The 18,805-nt window shown below is 39.7% G+C and overlaps 1 protein-coding gene across 2 annotated transcripts; it reads left to right on the top strand.

Moving 5' to 3' along the window:
* Positions 1 to 1,232: 1,232 nt before the first annotated feature.
* Positions 1,233 to 17,436, top strand: tgfbr2l (transforming growth factor beta receptor-like). 2 transcript variants are annotated; one of them, XM_040002243.1, is made up of 9 exons: positions 1,233 to 1,433; positions 7,704 to 7,860; positions 11,466 to 11,674; positions 11,832 to 12,580; positions 13,976 to 14,113; positions 14,247 to 14,388; positions 15,505 to 15,632; positions 15,924 to 16,073; positions 17,071 to 17,436. In XM_040002243.1, exons 1-9 carry the CDS (start codon positions 1,280 to 1,282, stop codon positions 17,203 to 17,205), a joined length of 1,962 nt encoding a protein of 653 aa, XP_039858177.1. In that variant the 5' UTR covers positions 1,233 to 1,279; the 3' UTR covers positions 17,206 to 17,436. The 2 variants fall into 2 exon arrangements, with proteins under 2 accessions (XP_039858177.1, XP_039858893.1); XM_040002959.1 differs by having other exon boundaries at positions 1,234 to 1,433; positions 15,924 to 17,189.
* The last annotated feature ends 1,369 nt before the right edge of the window (positions 17,437 to 18,805 follow it).

Below are 18,805 nucleotides of genomic sequence, written 5' to 3'. Positions count from 1 at the left end.
AAAACATGTGTACAAAGTGATTTCTAGATATAAATACAGAAAAAAGGTCATTTGTACTTTCATACAAAATTTATTATCTCAAGCTCAGAAGTTTTCTTCGTTCAGTGACCCAGCCAACAGGAACACAGTAAGAAAAAAAATCTTGTGAAAGTAAGTGATACAAAGTTGTGTCAGCATTTATATGTATTTGCTCACTGAGCCCTCACATCACTGTGGTTTGAGCATAACCTGACTAATGAGCTGGAATAAACCTGTTAGTGCTCACAGTCTCACCCACCGTTTCTTCTTCAGATTGGTTTAATAGAAATGCAAAGTTCTGTGAAGAAACTTTTAAAACTCTAAACTGAGATAATAAAAAATTGAAAAAAAAATGGACAAGGATGAACAATGATAAGAAGTAAATAAATAAAATGTATTATAATATATAGAACTTACCTAGAATATATTTTTCTGAGACTAAGAAAAAAATCATGCAACATAATAAATGCATTACAATGAAAGTTTGATTTTGCTCTATTAAAAAAAGACTAGAAAAATAGTTTCATAAACATTCTTGGTGCTGTTTTGCCAAGAATTTGAATTAAGTAAGTAATGTCACTGCATTTAACAGGCTGTCAAAACAGGACTGATACGTTTGGATTTTTCCTGCTTTTAAATATGTAAAGTGTAAAATTATATCATGAACAATATCAAATCATTTTCTTTGATGCCCATTTATTTTCCTTCTGTAACAATAAGGTAAATGCGAAATATTAAATTAAATTATAATTAATTATAATGAATGCAGTAATAACAAAACAGTAATAATAATAAAATAAAAGAGCAATAAAAACAACATTTCCTGTTTTCAAAATTAAACTGTTAAAAATAATTACCAAAAATTTACCATTGTTTAAATGCTCATGGACCTAACTGCAAATGAGTACAAATAATAAACACACGATGACACTATGGTCTTTTGTAATTTTTTAAAGAAATTACAAGGAAAAAAATTCTCAATGAAAAAGTGATGTAAAGTCATAAAAAAGGCATCTGCTTTAATTGTTTGTTTTTAAAATACGTTTTTAAAAAGTATTTACGATGATTTTTGTTTGCGGACTTTTTTGAAAGCAGGACTTTGCTGTAATGGAGTACTTTTACACTGAGTGAATACTGTTTCCACCGCTGTGTGTCACATGTGGAGAAATGAGACACAGAAACAGAGGCAGTAGAAGGGGGGCGGGGCCAGCCCACATCTGGATGAAAAACATCTGGGCTCCCTCTCTCTTTCTCTGCGTACATGAGAGGCTCTCCGCTGACACCGGGGGCTGAAGACCGAAGCACCAACACACCGACTGACCGGGGTCCCCTGAGTTTCATCGACTTACTTTGCCGGAAGATGATGGCTCAGTGCTGGACGATTTGGACCGGGATCCTCGTCCTCCTGACTGCCTGTGAGTGCTGCCTGATTTCTGGGCTGTTTCTCTCTTTTCCTCGGAGCTGGAGGGCCGAGCGGAGGGCATGACAGAGAGGAGGGACGTTTTGTTTTGGAAAAGCTACTCAGATCTGTTATCTTGGTTGAAATGACTATACAGCACATGAAGAAATACTCATGTGTTATCAAGTGAGAGTGGAAGATTCATGTAGCAATAAAAGTTGCAACGAAGGTATCAGATTCATGAAGCTTAGTTGCAGTGTCAACAGAAAAGTACACAAATATCATTCATGTAGTTTAGTTTATCAGCTTTGTGTATTGTCAGCAGTCCACAAATATTATCAGCTCCATCAGCAGATAAGATGCTAAATGTGACTGTCTTCTGATTCAAACGATGGATCCTGAGCCATTAAAGTCTCAGCAGCATTTTCCTGTTTGAGCTCTTTTAATCTCTCTCTGATACTCTAAAAGTCCTGAATGAAAAATGTTACCTAAGTAAAATGTAGTCTAAAACATAGTCTTAATTTAAACATATTCATTTAAATGTACTCAGTACAAAGATATGACCCATGTGAACATTACAGATGTTATGTACTCCTGAACATTGTGTTTTACACTATTTTACTCTTGCTGGTTGGAGTGGATTTGATTTATTTCATGTGGGATTCTAAATAATGTCTGCACCATTTCATATTCAAATACGTTTCTCAACAAATCAGTTCGCTTGACTTCCTGGTTTTTAAAGTCATAATATCAATAATTCAAACTTTAAAAAAAGGCGAAATAAGTTGTTAAAATATTTCAAAATAAAAGCATGAAATGGTCAGCATTTTTAAATGTAATTTGTTTTGGCAGTTATCGAAAAAGATATCTTTTCTATCAACAATCAAATTCCATTTCAGCTTTAGTCTTGTATATATATTGTATTTCTTGTTAGACATGGTTCAATCTATAGCAAAACATGCAGTAAAACAACAGTAACTGCCTTCAAAATGCAGAAATGGATTCTCTTCTTGAGTAAATGTGCTTTCCACCATGGTCATTATGCATGCAGTTCCTGTTAAAGGGCAGCTTATTATCTCATATCTAACAAAGAGTGAGTGTATCTGAAAGTCCTCATGAATGGCTACACACACAGTCACATCTTGGCGCTGTTTAAGACATTGGAGAAGACACAGACTGGCACTAAAAGAAAGAGTGTGTTAATGCTTTTGGACACTTTTCTTGTACTTACAGAAGAAATTGAACAGAATACATATTTCAAAAAGATAAATTCCCAAACGAACAACAGTACAAAGGGAGTGCTGAAAAGAATCCACTTATGTGGGGATTTACAGACTTTTGTTTCTTTTGTGCACAAAATAATTCAAATCACATACAGACAGAATGTTAAACTGCACCTGACAACATGCTCCACAAAAAGTTGTCTAAGTCATCAGAGTAAAAAACAAAAAAGGCTGTTGTGTCAAATACAAATATCCTGTCACTTCAGTCTGATTTACTGCACATAGTGACAAATACAGCATCTCAAAGATGTCTCAGAGCACCATCCATGCATAAATATCAACTTTTCATTGTTCCACTCATACAGCATGAGGTTGTTTTTAAAAAAAGATTGTTTTATGATTTTACTCACATTTGAGGAGCTTTTGTTTGCATCCAGATTTACTGCCTGTGTGAAAAGTGAAAAATGCTGAAATGTAGTATTGAACCCGTTGGTATGTTTCTTTAAATTTTAATTCAATGATGGGAATAAAGAACATGAGCAGTACTAGTCCCCAATCATGGAAGGGATTAATAACAAAAAGGAAAAGGTAAAGATTATGACCAAACAATAGCGATAAAAAAAAATAAATCCAGGCATATGAGGCAGGTTGGAGCAACTTAAAGTAGATCTTTAATTCAGTTGGAAGCAAGCATAAAACAATACTGACTTACAAGCTGATGTGCATGATTTAATTAGTTTATTGGAGTCTCTGTTGTAGTCGTTCATTGTAATTTTTCTCTTAAATAATGTTTTGAAGATGAGAACACCAGAAACTCCCAACTCTGAAAACTACTCGTCTACTAATATTCTACTAAGTATTTATGTCGCCACACTCAAATTCATCATTAAATTCAAAACAAACATTAATGGCTACTGGCTTCAACACAATCCTGTGGGACTCCTGCTTGTGTGTTTACTCACATTAATTAAGAGAAAAATTAGATGGTAAATTATGTAGCATAAATACTTTGCAAATCTGTAAACAATGATAGTTTTAAATTTCATAATAATGCAACAACGAAACAGTCTGTTATCTGGCTAGTTTCTCAGAGCCAGACTTGAAGTCTCTATGTTTATAGTCTTAGGACTAAGATAAGCCAGCAAGCTGCCGGCTGAATGCATCAGTAATTGGAACATTTAACCATGGATGCAAATGAAGGTATTTTACAAAATGTCAGACCTTTCTGTCAACATAATGTAAATAAAAATCAGTTTGTTTTGCGCGTGTTGCACATGAGTGCAACATGCATATGTGTATAAGCTTAAATCTCCTGTTTGTGTGTGTGTGTCTATCTGTGTGTGTGTCTTAAGTAAAGTTGGAGTTGTGATAGGGAGGGCCTCCTCCTCCTCCGAGTAGCATGGAGCGCTCACATTTCCCATGAGCCTTTGAGGGAGGAGTGTTGGATGCTAACTTGGCTCTCGATGCAGCTCACTTCTGGCTTCAATTTATTCCTGGAGGCACACACACACACACACACACACACACACACACACACACACACACACACACACACACACACACACACACACACACACACACAGACATATACTCACATGTGTGTACTTCTAACTCTTGAGGGTCTTAATGCAGTCCAGGCCACCTACCCTAACCTCAACCTCAACCATATTATAGCTGCAGAGGGTGGGACAAGTATTTAGAACTTTTGCTTTAGTAATTCAATCATGTAAATGTCCTGTTACCAGTGAAATCACGCATGCGAAGCTTTACATAATTAAATACCAAAAAATAAAAGCACTTACCATGCATGATTAGTTATTTGCATTATGGCTATAAATGCATTAATATATTTATGTATGCTATAACAGATGCTGCCTGTAACTGCTGGATACTGCTGGGTAACATTATGACATGATAATACATCAGCATTTACATGTTGATGTATTTTTACTCCAAACTGTAATTAACCATTAAATAACATGATATTTACCTCTCAAATATTTGGGAGTGTGTTTAATATCGTGTGATATTTGTTGTGCTTATTCTACTTTGTTTTTGTAGGGTTACTGATATTTTAAATGGCCTTTTTAGGTATCCATGCTGTCACAGCTGCATGAGTATAAATGAATGATGGTGCAAGTAAGTGGTAGTAGCACTCGACCTGAAAGCAAACTATACTCTAGCCTACTTAGTAACATTAGTTTGTTTTTTATTTTATATTACAATGATAGTATTATTAACATGTTATTAAAGTTAACATCATGTAATAGGTTTAGTTTTTGTATGATGTTAGACTTTGTATCTGATAAAGTAAATTAACTGCAGACAGGCTTTGAAGACGGGTCCCTAAATTGGGACCAGTTGAAAGTTACTAACTTCCCACAAATGTCCACATACCCAGTCTCTAAAACTCATACTGACCCTTACAAAGATAAACATTTGAGTACACGCAGAGCCTGTGATGCTGATTCAAGCTTTTTACATCCCAACTCTTTCTTCCTTTGTCTTCAGCCCAGTTTGGAAGAAACATCTGGAACTGCTTCGCCTTTGTGTGTGTGTGTGTGTGTGTGTGTGTGTGTGTGTGTGTGTGTGTGTGTGCGTGTATTTGTATGTGTATTTGTATGTGCATTTGTGTGTTACAGAGTTAATGAACTGCTGTGTGTTTATGTGTACTACTCTGTATGTGTGTGTAGAGCATATCTAATTATAATGCATTGTGGTTGGGTTTGTGTGTGTAATTGAGTACATGTTTACATAGATATCCATGCAACACTGGGATTTCTGTTTGTGTATGCCTGTGTCGTTGAGAGGACCCATTTTAGCTTTCCATTTTATGCCACTTTATGTTGTTACTACACACTTGAATTATAAATATCATACCCTGTACTCCACTCTACTTTTTACTTAATATTTTTTTACTGCTTCTGTTACTTTAGTTACTTTGTAGATGGTATAAAGACAAAACCTCAATATACATGAATTATACTGCGCTGCAGAATGGCTACTTTGCATTTACACGACTTTTACCTTCAGCAGAACGTTTTTACACAGCAGCATCATTAAAACTTTGGCTCTTCTGGGAATGCATGATATCATAAATACAGCATGTTTGTTGCTTGGGCCATTATATCTGTGTCATCTGGGTGGGATGGCAATCTGGCAGAGCAACACACGCATATGCAAGCTCAAGCATAGTGTAAAGATATTCACTTACTCTACAGACAAATACACAACAACCACATAGTACAAATACCAAAGCCTAAAACCGCACACACAAAGAAATAAAGTCTGCTTATTTCTTTGAGAGACTGCTTGCTAACAGTTTTCAGCTCCAAAGGGACACACCCATATCCTGCTCTAAGTCACATTCACTTTATGTAATTCTGTACGTGGCAGAGCTGATGCAGTAGGATGTTTTGAACTTTACTATGTTGGAACCTCCAGCTAAAACCGAGAACACAGCTGTCTGTTGCCCTCAACACTTTCAGCTGTCATTATATTATCACATATCACAAGCCTCAAAGCTAATCTCCTCTGTGACCTAAGCAATGTCATGCTATATGTACGCAATGTTATTAATGAAGTAGGATTTTTGGGTTACCAGTCAGGCAGGGGTTGACACAGAAGTCACATATGTTTTTTATGTTTCATGTAAAACCTTTTTTACTCTGTGTCACACTGATCCATTTCCATAAAAGTCATAACACTGTGTAAAAAGGAATTAAAAGCACAGTGCAATGATCTCTTAGTCATTTGATGCAGATTGTTAACTGAACATGTTAAATGCAGAAATGTTGATTTGATTTGATTTGAAAACAGATGGTACATCCCAGAAATAATTGGAATTGTTGCCAACAGGTGAGTAACACTAGCATCAAAGAGTGTTTCAGAAGTAAGGGTGGGAGGAGGTTAAGCAATGTGTGAGGAACTGTGCAGCCAAATAGTTGTATGTATGATATATAAAATCTAGAAGAATTAAAGGAAAGCTCGTTAAAGGATAATCCAATGAAATCCCCTTGTGAGAAGGGTATGAGGCTGGAAACCAGTACTGAAAGGCTTCAGCACGGCATTAAAATCAGACACACGCTCAGGAACACTTGTGAAAACAAAACGTGTGCGCACAAATGTAAGTTAAAGCTCTGCCATGCATTGCATATAAATGACATTTGTGGCCCATGGACTGATTTGAATGTCACATCCATCAGGCCAGAGATGAGTGACACCATCCACCTTGTGATCCATGGAGCACCAGCATATAAACAGTTTGAAAATGGTCTGCCTGTTTTAATTTTTATCCTAAGATATACTTTAGTGAATAAGTAGCATTTTTGTGCCTTTTTCAAATTGTGAAAACCGGATGAGATCACTAACTCCACTGCCTAAAACGTTTTATACCAGCGGTCCTCAATCCCCGGTAACGGTCCATGAGTCGTTTGGTACCGTGCCGCGAGAGTTGAGGGACAGGTGTGAAATTTGTGGTTTTCAGGTTTTCCTCGTTAACTCGGTCTCCCTGGGTCTTTTCCCGTGTTGTAGTTGTGTCTTATTTTGAAATAAATGTTTACGCGTTGCCATAGCGACCAGAGAGCATTAAGGGACAGAGAGGACGACGTCACTCTCAGTGTTGTTGGCGCATTTCAGGAGGACGCTGCTAATAAAGTAACACAATTACACAGTGAATTTGCGTTTATTATTATATTTACAAAATACCACAGTTTTTGTCTTGGTCGTATCATTTTATTTTGTTGTATTCATCCGCGACACCTTAAAGGCCGGTCCGTGAAAATATTGTTTGACGTTAAGCCGGTCCGTGGCCCAAGAAAGATTGGGGCCGGTGTTTTATACAACAGAATGGGAGTGGAAACAGGAAATAAACAGGGATCTTGTTAAAGTGTTGTGTTTGTCGACACCAACTTCATACTATATGTGTTTATACTAAACTATAAACCTCTGGTCCTGCAGCATAATTCCCACGGCTGCTACAGATGAGCTTTGGGGTTGGCTGAAATGACTCATGTTGTTATTTTTCCTGCTGATTTCTGATTCATCCGTTTCTTACCCTGAAGGTCTTCCAGTTGATGTCCAGTCTTTAAGCCACCTGAGCTTCAATTTATGCAGGTGGTGTGAGGTATCCACGCCGGTGTGCGAAGGCAACATATGCTCCAGCAACTGCAACTTGAGCTCTTTCTGTAACACCACTGAAGAGATCTGCATGGCCATATGGTGAGACCCTTTTTGAGTAACTTATATTTCTATAATTTGTTTTGTCTGTCTTCTGTGGGGAAACTTATAGAGCCTATGACCTAACCTGTTTATAGGTAACTACAGTGGGGCAAAAAAGTATTTAGTCAGCCACCGATTGTGCAAGTTCCCCCACCTAAAATGATGACAGAGGTCAGTAATTTGCACCAGAGGTACACTTCAACTGTGAGAGACAGAATGTGAAAAAAAAAATAATCCATGAATCCACATGGTAGGATTTGTAAAGAATTTATTCGTAAATCAGGGTGGAAAATAAGTATTTGGTCAATAACAAAAATACAACTCAATACTTTGTAACATAACCTTTGTTGGCAATAACAGAGGTCAAACGTTTACTATAGGTCTTTACCAGGTTTGCACACACAGTAGCTGGTATTTTGGCCCATTCCTCCATGCAGATCTTCTCGAGAGCAGTGATGTTTTGGGGCTGTCGCCGAGCAACACGGACTTTCAACTCCCGCCACAGATTTTCTATGGGGTTGAGGTCTGGAGACTGGCTAGGCCACTCCAGGACTTTCAAATGCTTCTTACGGAGCCACTCCTTTGTTGCCCGGGTGGTGTGTTTTGGATCATTGTCATGTTGGAAGACCCAGCCTCGTTTCATCTTCAAAGTTCTCACTGATGGAAGGAGGTTTTGTCTCAAAATCTCACGATACATGGCCCCATTCATTCTGTCCTTAACACGGATCAGTCGTCCTGTCCCCTTGGCAGAAAAACAGCCCCATAGCATGATGTTTCCACCCCCATGCTTCACAGTAGGTATGGTGTTCTTGGGATGCAACTCAGTATTCTTCTTCCTCCAAACACGACGAGTTGAGTTTATACCAAAAAGTTCTACTTTGGTTTCATCTGACCACATGACATTCTCCCAATCCTCTGCTGTATCATCCATGTGCTCTCTGGCAAACTTCAGACGGGCCTGGACATGCACTGGCTTCAGCAGCGGAACACGTCTGGCACTGCGGGATTTGATTCCCTGCCGTTGTAGTGTGTTACTGATGGTGACCTTTGTTACTTTGGTCCCAGCTCTCTGCAGGTCATTCACCAGGTCCCCCCGTGTGGTTCTGGGATCTTTGCTCACCGTTCTCATGATCATTTTGACCCCACGGGATGAGATCTTGCGTGGAGCCCCAGATCGAGGGAGATTATCAGTGGTCTTGTATGTCTTCCATTTTCTGATGATTGCTCCCACAGTTGATTTTTTCACACCAAGCTGCTTGCCTATTGTAGATTCACTCTTCCCAGTCTGGTGCAGGTCTACAATACTTTTCCTGGTGTCCTTCGAAAGCTCTTTGGTCTTGGCCATGGCGGAGTTTGGAGTCTGACTGTTTGAGGCTGTGGACAGGTGTCTTTTATACAGATGATGAGTTCAAACAGGTGCCATTCATACAGGTAACGAGTGGGGGACAGAAAAGCTTCTTACAGAAGACGTTACAGGTCTGTGAGAGCCAGAGAATTTCCATGTTTGAGGTGACCAAATACTTATTTTCCACCCTGATTTACGAATAAATTCTTTACAAATCCTACCATGTGGATTCATGGATTTTTTTTTCACATTCTGTCTCTCACAGTTGAAGTGTACCTCTGGTGCAAATTACTGACCTCTGTCATCATTTTAAGTGGGGGAACTTGCACAATCGGTGGCTGACTAAATACTTTTTTGCCCCACTGTACATGAGAAAATAGACACATGGTAGTTTTTACCTTTCTCAGTTTGATGTTTTCTAGCTGACTGTTTTGTTATTTGTTTAATACAGCACATCCTGAAGCCTCTAACATCCATAGAAATGCTACAAAATGACTATGCCCACATTGTTATTCTTCAGCACTGTCCCATGAGTCTGCAGATAAGAGAACAGTACAGCCCAGCTGGTTCAATATGGTGTCGATCAGTATTATGAAACATCCTGAAGTGATTTCTCTCAGCGTGCTACTGTTGGACTTAAATGAAAACACACACAGTCTCACACGCACGAACGCAAACAAAACATGTGACCACAGTTTGGCCTTTTTCATAGTTGTTGGTTAATTTTTCTATTAGAGAGAATCTCTGTAGCTTCAAAACTTCACGCCAGCTTTCTGCTGCTGCTTTCTTCATGACTGGAAAGTTTTTGCTGATTGGTAGTTTTGTTTGGATAGCAGTCCTACACTGTGATCCCCTCACTACACCCCCCCCCCTCTCATTTCCTGTGCACGTGAGCCAGCCTGACCCTCCCAGCTCTCTGAAGGAAACCAGCAATAGAGAACTGACAGAGGAAAAGAGGAGAAGAAAATTGGTTTATTCAGGGCAAATATACACAGTCTGTAGACTCTCTGTCAGGAACATGGTGTTTGTGTGAACTCCACTTCACTGGTGTCATCTTTGCATCAGTGGTGCAAAGATTCAAAACTATGTTTACTCACGTACTGTAGCTCAGTGAAGGTTTGAGGTACTTTTATTTTCTGCTTTACTCTTTGATGTGTTTATTGGATGAAGATGAAAAAATACTACCAAAAATGGTCAAAAGCAACAACAAACAAACAACCCTACAGATTGTTGAACAGCTGGCTTGTGAGCAGACTTTGGGATGAGCTTAGAGATTGCTTTTATTAACATTATTAATAATGCAGTAGCCAGTAGCCAGTATTCTATTATTCTCTTGTATTGTAAAAAAGACCCCGGACTCAGGCCTCTTCAAGCGTTAGTTTATAGAAAACTACAAGACATGAGAACATCACCATGTAGCTGTGGTCTTGTACAAGCCCAAATCGGGTGTAATAAACAAATCAGTGATTCTCTGAAATGATTGTTTTTCAAAAGAAAAAAATGTTATAGTATAATAGCTTTAATAAAATTAGCTTAGATGCAAATTAACATTCCAGGAGTTAGTCTGTATGTTCTCCCTGTGCTCATGTAGTTTCCCAGCTTCCTTTCACAGTCCAAAGACATGTATATTAGGTTAACTGGTGATTGTAAGTTGTACATCGATGTTAGTTTGAATATTGTCTGTCTCTCTGAATTAGCCCAGCAGCAAACTCTCAACTCATCCTGGGTGTACTATACCTTTTGCCAGCTGGAAAACGCTCCAGCCCTGGCTGAACTGGATAAGTGGAGGAAGATGGGGTGCATTTTCTTTTTGGCCAGTTACACATTAACATATTTAACAGCAGGGGTAATAGAAGTGGTATAAAGGGCTGAACTTCCATCCACTTTCTTCTGCTTGTCCAGTCCATAGTGAGAGGGACTGGGTACATCCTCAACAGGTTGCTGGTCTGCAAGTCTCCTTGCTAGTCTCGTGACTGTCCTCAGTCAGTGCTGTCTTGATGGCTGTATAAATGGATTCAAAGATAAATGTATGAATGTAATAAATGACAGAGCACAGAGCAGTGTTGACCTTCAGCTTTGTGATGCAATCAGTGGCTGTTCACAAGCCAAGCGGGCATGAAGTCTAAATCTGCTGAGCGTCAGGCTGGAGAGATGATGTCTCATCTCTCTCACATCAGCAGGATGTAAACTCCTCTTTAAGTAAAGCCAGTCACATGTGTTACTTTCTAATATTTCTAATTTTTTTTGTCTGCTCTTCCAGGAGGAAGGCAAACAACACAATGACAGTGTACACAATGTGTCACCACCCAAATCTGCCACTGGATGGTATCAGTCCTGACCTGCTGCAGACCTTCACTTCCAGGGAGTGTCGTATGGTCCCACAGGCTGCAAATGACTCCATGATGGTCTGTGGATGCCAGGGTGAACATGAATGTAACGACAAACTTGTCTTCGACAAGGGAGCAAATGGTGAAGAGAAGGAGGAACGAGGGAGTGTGGGAAAGAATAAATGCATGAAAAGATAAATATGTGAATATAATGAAATCCAGCTAGGTGGATGAATAGATAAAACAATGAACAGGTAGCTAAATCAGTGGTTAACTGATAAAATCCTCTGTTCCTGCAGGATTCTTACCGCTCCAAAGTAAGGATGTGATCCCTGTGGTAGTGGTTAGTTTGGTGCCCCCTATTCTGGTGGCCATAGTTGCCATTGCTGCCTTCTATTTCTACCGCATACGTCGTCCTGACAAACCAGCTCCGTCAGTATGCCCTGACTGGCCCACTAAACGCACCCCTGAGCTTTACCAGGCCTTGGATCTACCATGTGGGGGCCTGGGTGCTCAGCGAGAAGGTAGAGGAGGAGGTGTGACTGATGCTGAACAGGATGAGTCGAACACCAAGGTTCAACCTCTTAACAGTGACACTATCAGCGGTATGACCAGTTGGCAGGGCCAGCCAGCTGAACTGCTACCTATCAAACTGGATGTGCTGGTGGGGAAGGGGCGCTTTGCCGAAGTGTGGAGGGGATGGCTGCTCCAGGGCGAGAAAGGTGGAGTTAATAGCTATGAAACTGTGGCGGTGAAGGTGTTTCCGGATGTGGAGTACGCCTCATGGAGAAATGAATGCTCCATCTTTGCTGACCCCGAGCTACAGCACGATAATGTGATTCAGTTCTTAGCAGCTGAGGAAAGGGGCCTGTCGGGCCACACCCCACACACCTACTGGCTGGTTTTAGCCTATCACAGCCTAGGAAATCTGCAGGACTTCCTCACAGCTAACATATTGAGCTGGGAAGAACTTGTTGCCATGGCAGGCAGCATTGCTAAAGGATTAGCTCACCTTCATAGTGACACAACACCCAGTGGGCTACCAAAGGTAAATTTAACCTATCGTCTTCTACGATTTATTATTATTGATGGTCCCAACGAAGAGCTGAAGGGAATCCACCATGAAGTTTAGATTCAGTTCAATTCCATTTGTATAGCATCAAATAATAACAACAGTAGTCTCAAGATGCTTCAAAGGGAAAGGGAATGAGCCAGAATTTTAAATGAATTACTAACAATTAAACTACAATAGTGGTATCAAACACCGAAGCTGAAGGCCCTATCTCCCATAGGAACCACAAGTAAGCCCACAGTCTGGGATAATATGTTGCTATAAGGTCTTTAAGATATTATTGAGCATGATTGTTCTAGAAAGAAATATAACTCCTGAAAATAATCAAATTAATTATTAGTCATCAAGTATTAACTTTGATTTTAGTACATTGCATGGATGAATTTTGAGTTGCATGGCTTTGATTAAATAAGTTGCAGTTATTCAAGGATTTGAACGCCAGCAATGAAATGTTTGTATACTTTGTATGTTTATGAATTACCCCCTTTTTACATTACAAAAGTTTCAATGCCATTTACTAACTTCTAAAGCAGATTTAATGAAACAAATGCTGGCTGAGAGATTGCATTTACAAAGAAGCTGGTTAAAACTAGACTTGCTTAAGTGAAGCATTTTATCTTTGGCTCTATACGCACACCTACAGTCATTCATGAAATGCCAGATCAGATTTCTAACTTAGTCCTGACAGTACACTTAACCCACACTGGATACATATATGACTCAGGGTGATTATAGTGGTTATTATGCCAAAGGGAAGTGTGGCTAAAATCATTTGTTTACAACTCAGATAAACAACGGTAAAAAGTATACTTCGTCTTGGTTAGCCAAACACAAGGCCTATGCTCTTTAGCTTCTTCTTCTCTTTTTTTCAATCTTTGCTCTACAGCTTCTTCCTAATATCCAAACTTAAGGACACAAGTGTATATTCTTGCATTGCCAGGTAGTAGACTGCTGTATCTATGTCAGTAAATTAACAACACATAATTCACTGAACTCACAGAGGATGAAAAGGTGCCCTTGTCAGACCAAGGCCTAAGCATATAATGCAATTTAATTACTGTTTTCTCCTGGTTCACATAGATTTGGACAAAGCCATTTAAATTGACAAATGCTGGCCAAGAAAACTCTACCAGTATATTTTAAATCAATGCTGCTTATTGTGAATGAAATCATACATTGTTTGAAACCTCAAAGCCTCATGATTCATTGTATGGATGTGGACCATGATACAGATACCACAGCAGCAATATTTTCACAAAACAGATTTATCTCTATCTGATATGAATATATATGAATCTGTAGGATTGATTTTGGGCACAGTTTTTGGCTCCTTGCTGAAGTTGTTGTTTTGAGCATTGCTTGTTTTTGTAGGTACCAGTGGCCCATCGGGACCTCAAGAGCAGTAACATCCTGGTAAAGAGCAGGAAAGAGTGCGCACTGTGTGACTTTGGTCTGGCTTTAAGACTGGACCTGTCCCTTACAGTTGATGACTATGCCAACAGTGGACAGGTAATCTGTGCACATCTGTGCAGTTTGTGTTTGAATATTTTTATTAAATACACCCATGACCCAAACTATTATGCCTACCTGTCTGATGTGCTGTTTGCATGGCACCAAAAAAAGAGTTTATCATTCTGTCTAGGTGGGGACAGCTCGCTACATGGCTCCTGAGGTCCTTGAGTCCAGGGTGAACCTGGAGGATCTCGAGGCCTTTAAACAGATGGATGTTTATTCCATGGCTCTAGTCTTGTGGGAGATGGCCTCTCGATGCAATGCAATTGGAGGTATGTGTTCTTTTCTGTGTTTCTGTAGATCAAGAGAACAAATCCTTCATAGAGAGGACCTGCCACCCCATGTTTTTCACAGTTTAGGTTAAGGCCTGAGACCATACAAAGATGTGATGCCAGTCATTGTGCAGTCCTATGTTAAAAAAAGAAGGAGGTGATCAATCAGAGTCCAAAAGGAGGCTATGACCACAGAAGTAAACTAAATGTGTTCTGCTGTGCTTACCACAAGGAGGGAAAAAAGTAAAAGAAAACAAAACAGATTCAGTATGCAACCTTTGACTCACTGATATCCAACACATGGAGACTTCCTTTATGAATGAAGAGGTGGAGTTAGTTTAGTTTTTTGGAGCCCGTTTGTATGTTTGCTTTGACTGGAAGTGAACCAAAACCAAAGTCTCTGACTTTCTCCAGTTGCTTCACGGCATAGCACCCCCTGGCTGTAATGCTCAGCCTGCTTCCTGCACTTTCTTTGTTTAAAACTGATCTTGCGTGGCCCAAAGTGCTTTCCTTGCCTACAGCTTGTGTGGTTGATATAGTTAGCATATGTAATGTGATACACAAATATAATGACATGTAATCTTTCTAAAACTGTAGGGTAAAAGTGCTTAATTCTGCTTTGCTTTCCACTGTTTTTTTCAAACGGGGAACGACTAGATCTCTGTCTTATCAAAAAAAAGGGAAAAAAAGAAAAAAAGAGGTGACGTGGGACAGATGTTCTCAGTTTTTTGCATGTGTCCAAAACCTCTTTGCACTCTTCACTGTTCTTTAGAGCTTAGCACAAAAACGGTGTGTTGACGTGTGCATAAAAGTGAAATGATGGCTACTGTCCCCGGAACTTGATTTAAGCATGACCTCCGGTTGAAGACTGAAATTTCGATCTTGGAAGTTTGCTCCAAAGTGTGGGGGGAGTGGTGCAGCTGAACTAAAGGTAGTCCCTGTGACAACAGCTGCAAGTTCAGTTACAGGTCAGACAACTCCCATTGCAGAAAAAAAAGTTTATGATAAATGTGTGTGTGTGTGTGTGTGTGTGTGTGTGTGTGTGTGTGTGTGTGTGTGTGTGTGTGTGTGTGTGTGTGTGTGTGTACGTGCATGCGTGTGTGTGTATTGCTGCAGAGGTGAAGAGCTATGAGCCAGCATTTGGCTCCAAGGTTTGTGAGCAGCCCTGTGTGGATAGCATGAGAGATCTGGTGTTGAGAGACCGAGGACGTCCGGACATCCCACTAGCATGGACGCAGCACCAGGTCAGTAAAAAAGTAAAAGCGCAGTAAAAATCATGTAGAGACACAGACAAACTGAAAGTTTAGGCTTATAGCTACTGTCAACTGCCCACTCACAATTCAGCCAATCATATACCAGGCAATTCATTTTTTACATGGTTTATTTCAGGGTGTAAAAACTCACAAATCAATTACAAAGATATTCAAAATGTGCCTAATCATGACCAAATCAGATTGTAAGAGTTGCTTGTTACAAGCTTATAGTCATCACTGTCTTCAAATAAAGCCTTTGGATCTAACGCTGATCTTCTTTAGGGGATGAACATCTTCTGTTCCACCATCACTGAGTGCTGGGATCACGACCCCGAGGCCAGGCTCACGGCTCACTGCGTGGTCGAGCGCTTCAGCGCCCTGGAGCAGGCGGAAGATGACGACAGGGTGGGAGACGAAGAAGACGAGGAAGAAGTAAGTCAGGAGTAAGAAGACGAGGTGAAACTCTGGCAAGAGAATGAAGCAGAGAGAAAAATAGACTTGGAGATGCCTCATGCTCCGTCTCCTCGAGGAGAGGAGATCTCTTTTCTTCCAGATTGAAAGGGAGGACATGCCTGAGGTTCATTGCTTCACACTGGTTTTCCCCCTAACGAGTCTTCATGGTTCGCTGTGTTTGCATTGTCGGAGAAACACATGTTTTTTCTGCTAATCTTCAATGAGACACTTACTGATAGAGAAGGAATTGTTAAGTCACTAAAACTGACAAGAATCTAAACTACAGTTACAGTTAAAGCAGTTTTTGACTGATAGTTAGGATTATCTAATTTGCCACAATAAGGATATTCAAAAAGTCAATATTAGCAAGAGTGGACCACTTCATAGACATTGCCCCAGTTTGCTCAGATGGAAGTTTAGCTCAGTCTCAACAGATGGGAATGGACCACTGGTGCAGACTGGAACATCTCAACATGGAGAGGGATTTTACACAAACTTTTAAACTCACAGTCGTATAGTCTGGAGAATCTTTAGGTAGTGTTACCTTTCTCAAATAAAATGTGAAGAAAATAAGTTTTCCCACAAGAATATATAAATAAATAGAACAAAATGTTCCAACATATAGTATGATAAACCTTTATATGAACCAAAGAATAATTCATTGTTGTGCAATTTGGCTTGAACTTGTGTAAAGCAAAAAATCTATACCAGCAACCCCATGACTGCACTGTTGCCATTTTATATTGACTTCTAGAGGGACAATCATAAAGAAAAGAATGGCCCCAAATTTCATGTTTTTTAGACTGTACATTTTCTGAGATATTTCAAGCACACCCACTCTTGGGGCCATTTTTACCCCTTTGCTTTGTCGTGTAGTGATCTGGCAGTGCGAACACAGCCGTTGTCACCCAACAGAGGGATTTTGTTTATTACGAATCTGTGTGTTTTCTCTTTGTTGCTTCCTGGATGTTTCCAGCAAAAGACCAGAGGAGACAGAAATGAACCAAAGACTGACTGTGCCTTAAACGACAGACCTACTTCTTCGCAAACTTTTGCTGAGGATGTTACACCTGAATCAGTCATAGATCTGCTGGCAGTTGCTGATCGCTGAACAGTTTGAAAAAGATTTGATTTGTTGGAGCTGGTCTCCATTTTGTCACGGTATTATTCTTTTATACTGGCTGTGACATGTGACTTATCATTGCTATACTATAACCTACTACTGTAGGTCATGTGACTATAACCTACATTTATGAATAAACAGGAGAGAAAAATCTTTTTCCTGGTTTTATGTTTGTTTGATAAAAAAATCTTAAAAAATAAATTTGACTTTTTTCATCTACACAGTTTCATCCCTTGGTGTATTTTCTTCTTTTCAATTACTTCTCTGAAAGACATTACTATAAATGCTAATAATATAAACTTATCTGCCACTCAATTCTATACATCTTGCTATCACTGGTTTGAACCCCTTTTTTGCTGTTTGAGTGGCCTCATATGGATTTAAAATAAGATTCTCCGAGGTGCTGGAAACATTTCTCTGAGAGTTTGGTCCATGTTGACATGACAGCTTAAAAATAACCTACACACCATTACACCACCAGCAGAAGCCTAAACCGTTGATACAAGGGAGGATGGAGCCATGCATTTGCATTAATTACACCAAATTTCACAGCAGAAATTGAGACTCAGACCAGGGAACTTCTTTCCAATCTGGTGCTCGACTTTGGTGAGCGTGTGCAAATTGCAGTCCCAGTTTTCTGTCCTTTGCTGACAGGAGTGGCACCTGGTGTGGTCTTTTGCTGTTAGAACCCATCTGCTTGTGCTTTCAGAGATGCTCTTCTGCATACCTTGGATGTAACAAGCGGTTGCTTGAGTTACTGTTAACTTTCTATCAGTTTGAAGTGGTTTGCCTTTCTCCTCTGACCTCGGGCTTTTTGGCTTAAAGAACTGCCTCACACTGGATATTTTTTATTTTTCAGACCATCCTCTGTGAGCCCTGGAGAGGCTCTGTGGGAATATCCCAGTAGATCACCAGTTTATGAATTACTCAGACCAGCCTGTCTGGCACCACCAAGCATGCCACATTCAAAGTCACCTAAAATCACATTCTGATGCTTGTCTGTATACTTGAAGGCATTGAGTTCCTGCCGTGTGATTGGCTGATTAGATTTAGATTAGATCAGACATTTGCCTTAATGAGCATGTTATATACCCGAGAGTAAGGGCTACGGGACGTGGAATAACAATGGTATAACAGGGAAAAGAAAAAGCCAAACAGAACAAATTGTGAAAAACTAAGTTTAAATTAATAAAGGAGTCAACTCAAAAAGTCGGCAACACCGCTATTTCAACTAAACAAATGACATCCACAAACTAAAACACACCGAGGAAAGACAAAGGAGATGGTTAACCAAATTAAAGGTTCACTTCTGCTACCAGTGGATACCAGCTACTCATTAGAAGCTCAAAGAAAACAAAGTTTCATTAAGACAAGCTGAATACACCACTAATGCTCACTAAGAGGGGTCCACACACTGACTGAGCTGCTCTTTAGTAGCCAGCTGTGCACTGGCTCCTCAGGAGGGATGGATGGCAGCTGAGCTCCTGAATGACAATCTAGTGTCTAAAAACCGATATGTTGAAAAACAATATAGTGTTGTTCATTATAAAAAATAAAGTTTTAAAACTTTTAAAACCATTTTTATGGT

The sequence above is a fragment of the Simochromis diagramma genome, unplaced genomic scaffold, assembly GCF_900408965.1.
Source record: "Simochromis diagramma unplaced genomic scaffold, fSimDia1.1 OVJJ01000322.1, whole genome shotgun sequence".
In the NCBI taxonomy this organism is placed as follows: domain Eukaryota; kingdom Metazoa; phylum Chordata; class Actinopteri; order Cichliformes; family Cichlidae; genus Simochromis; species Simochromis diagramma.
This window is presented reverse-complemented; position numbering and strand designations above follow the sequence as displayed.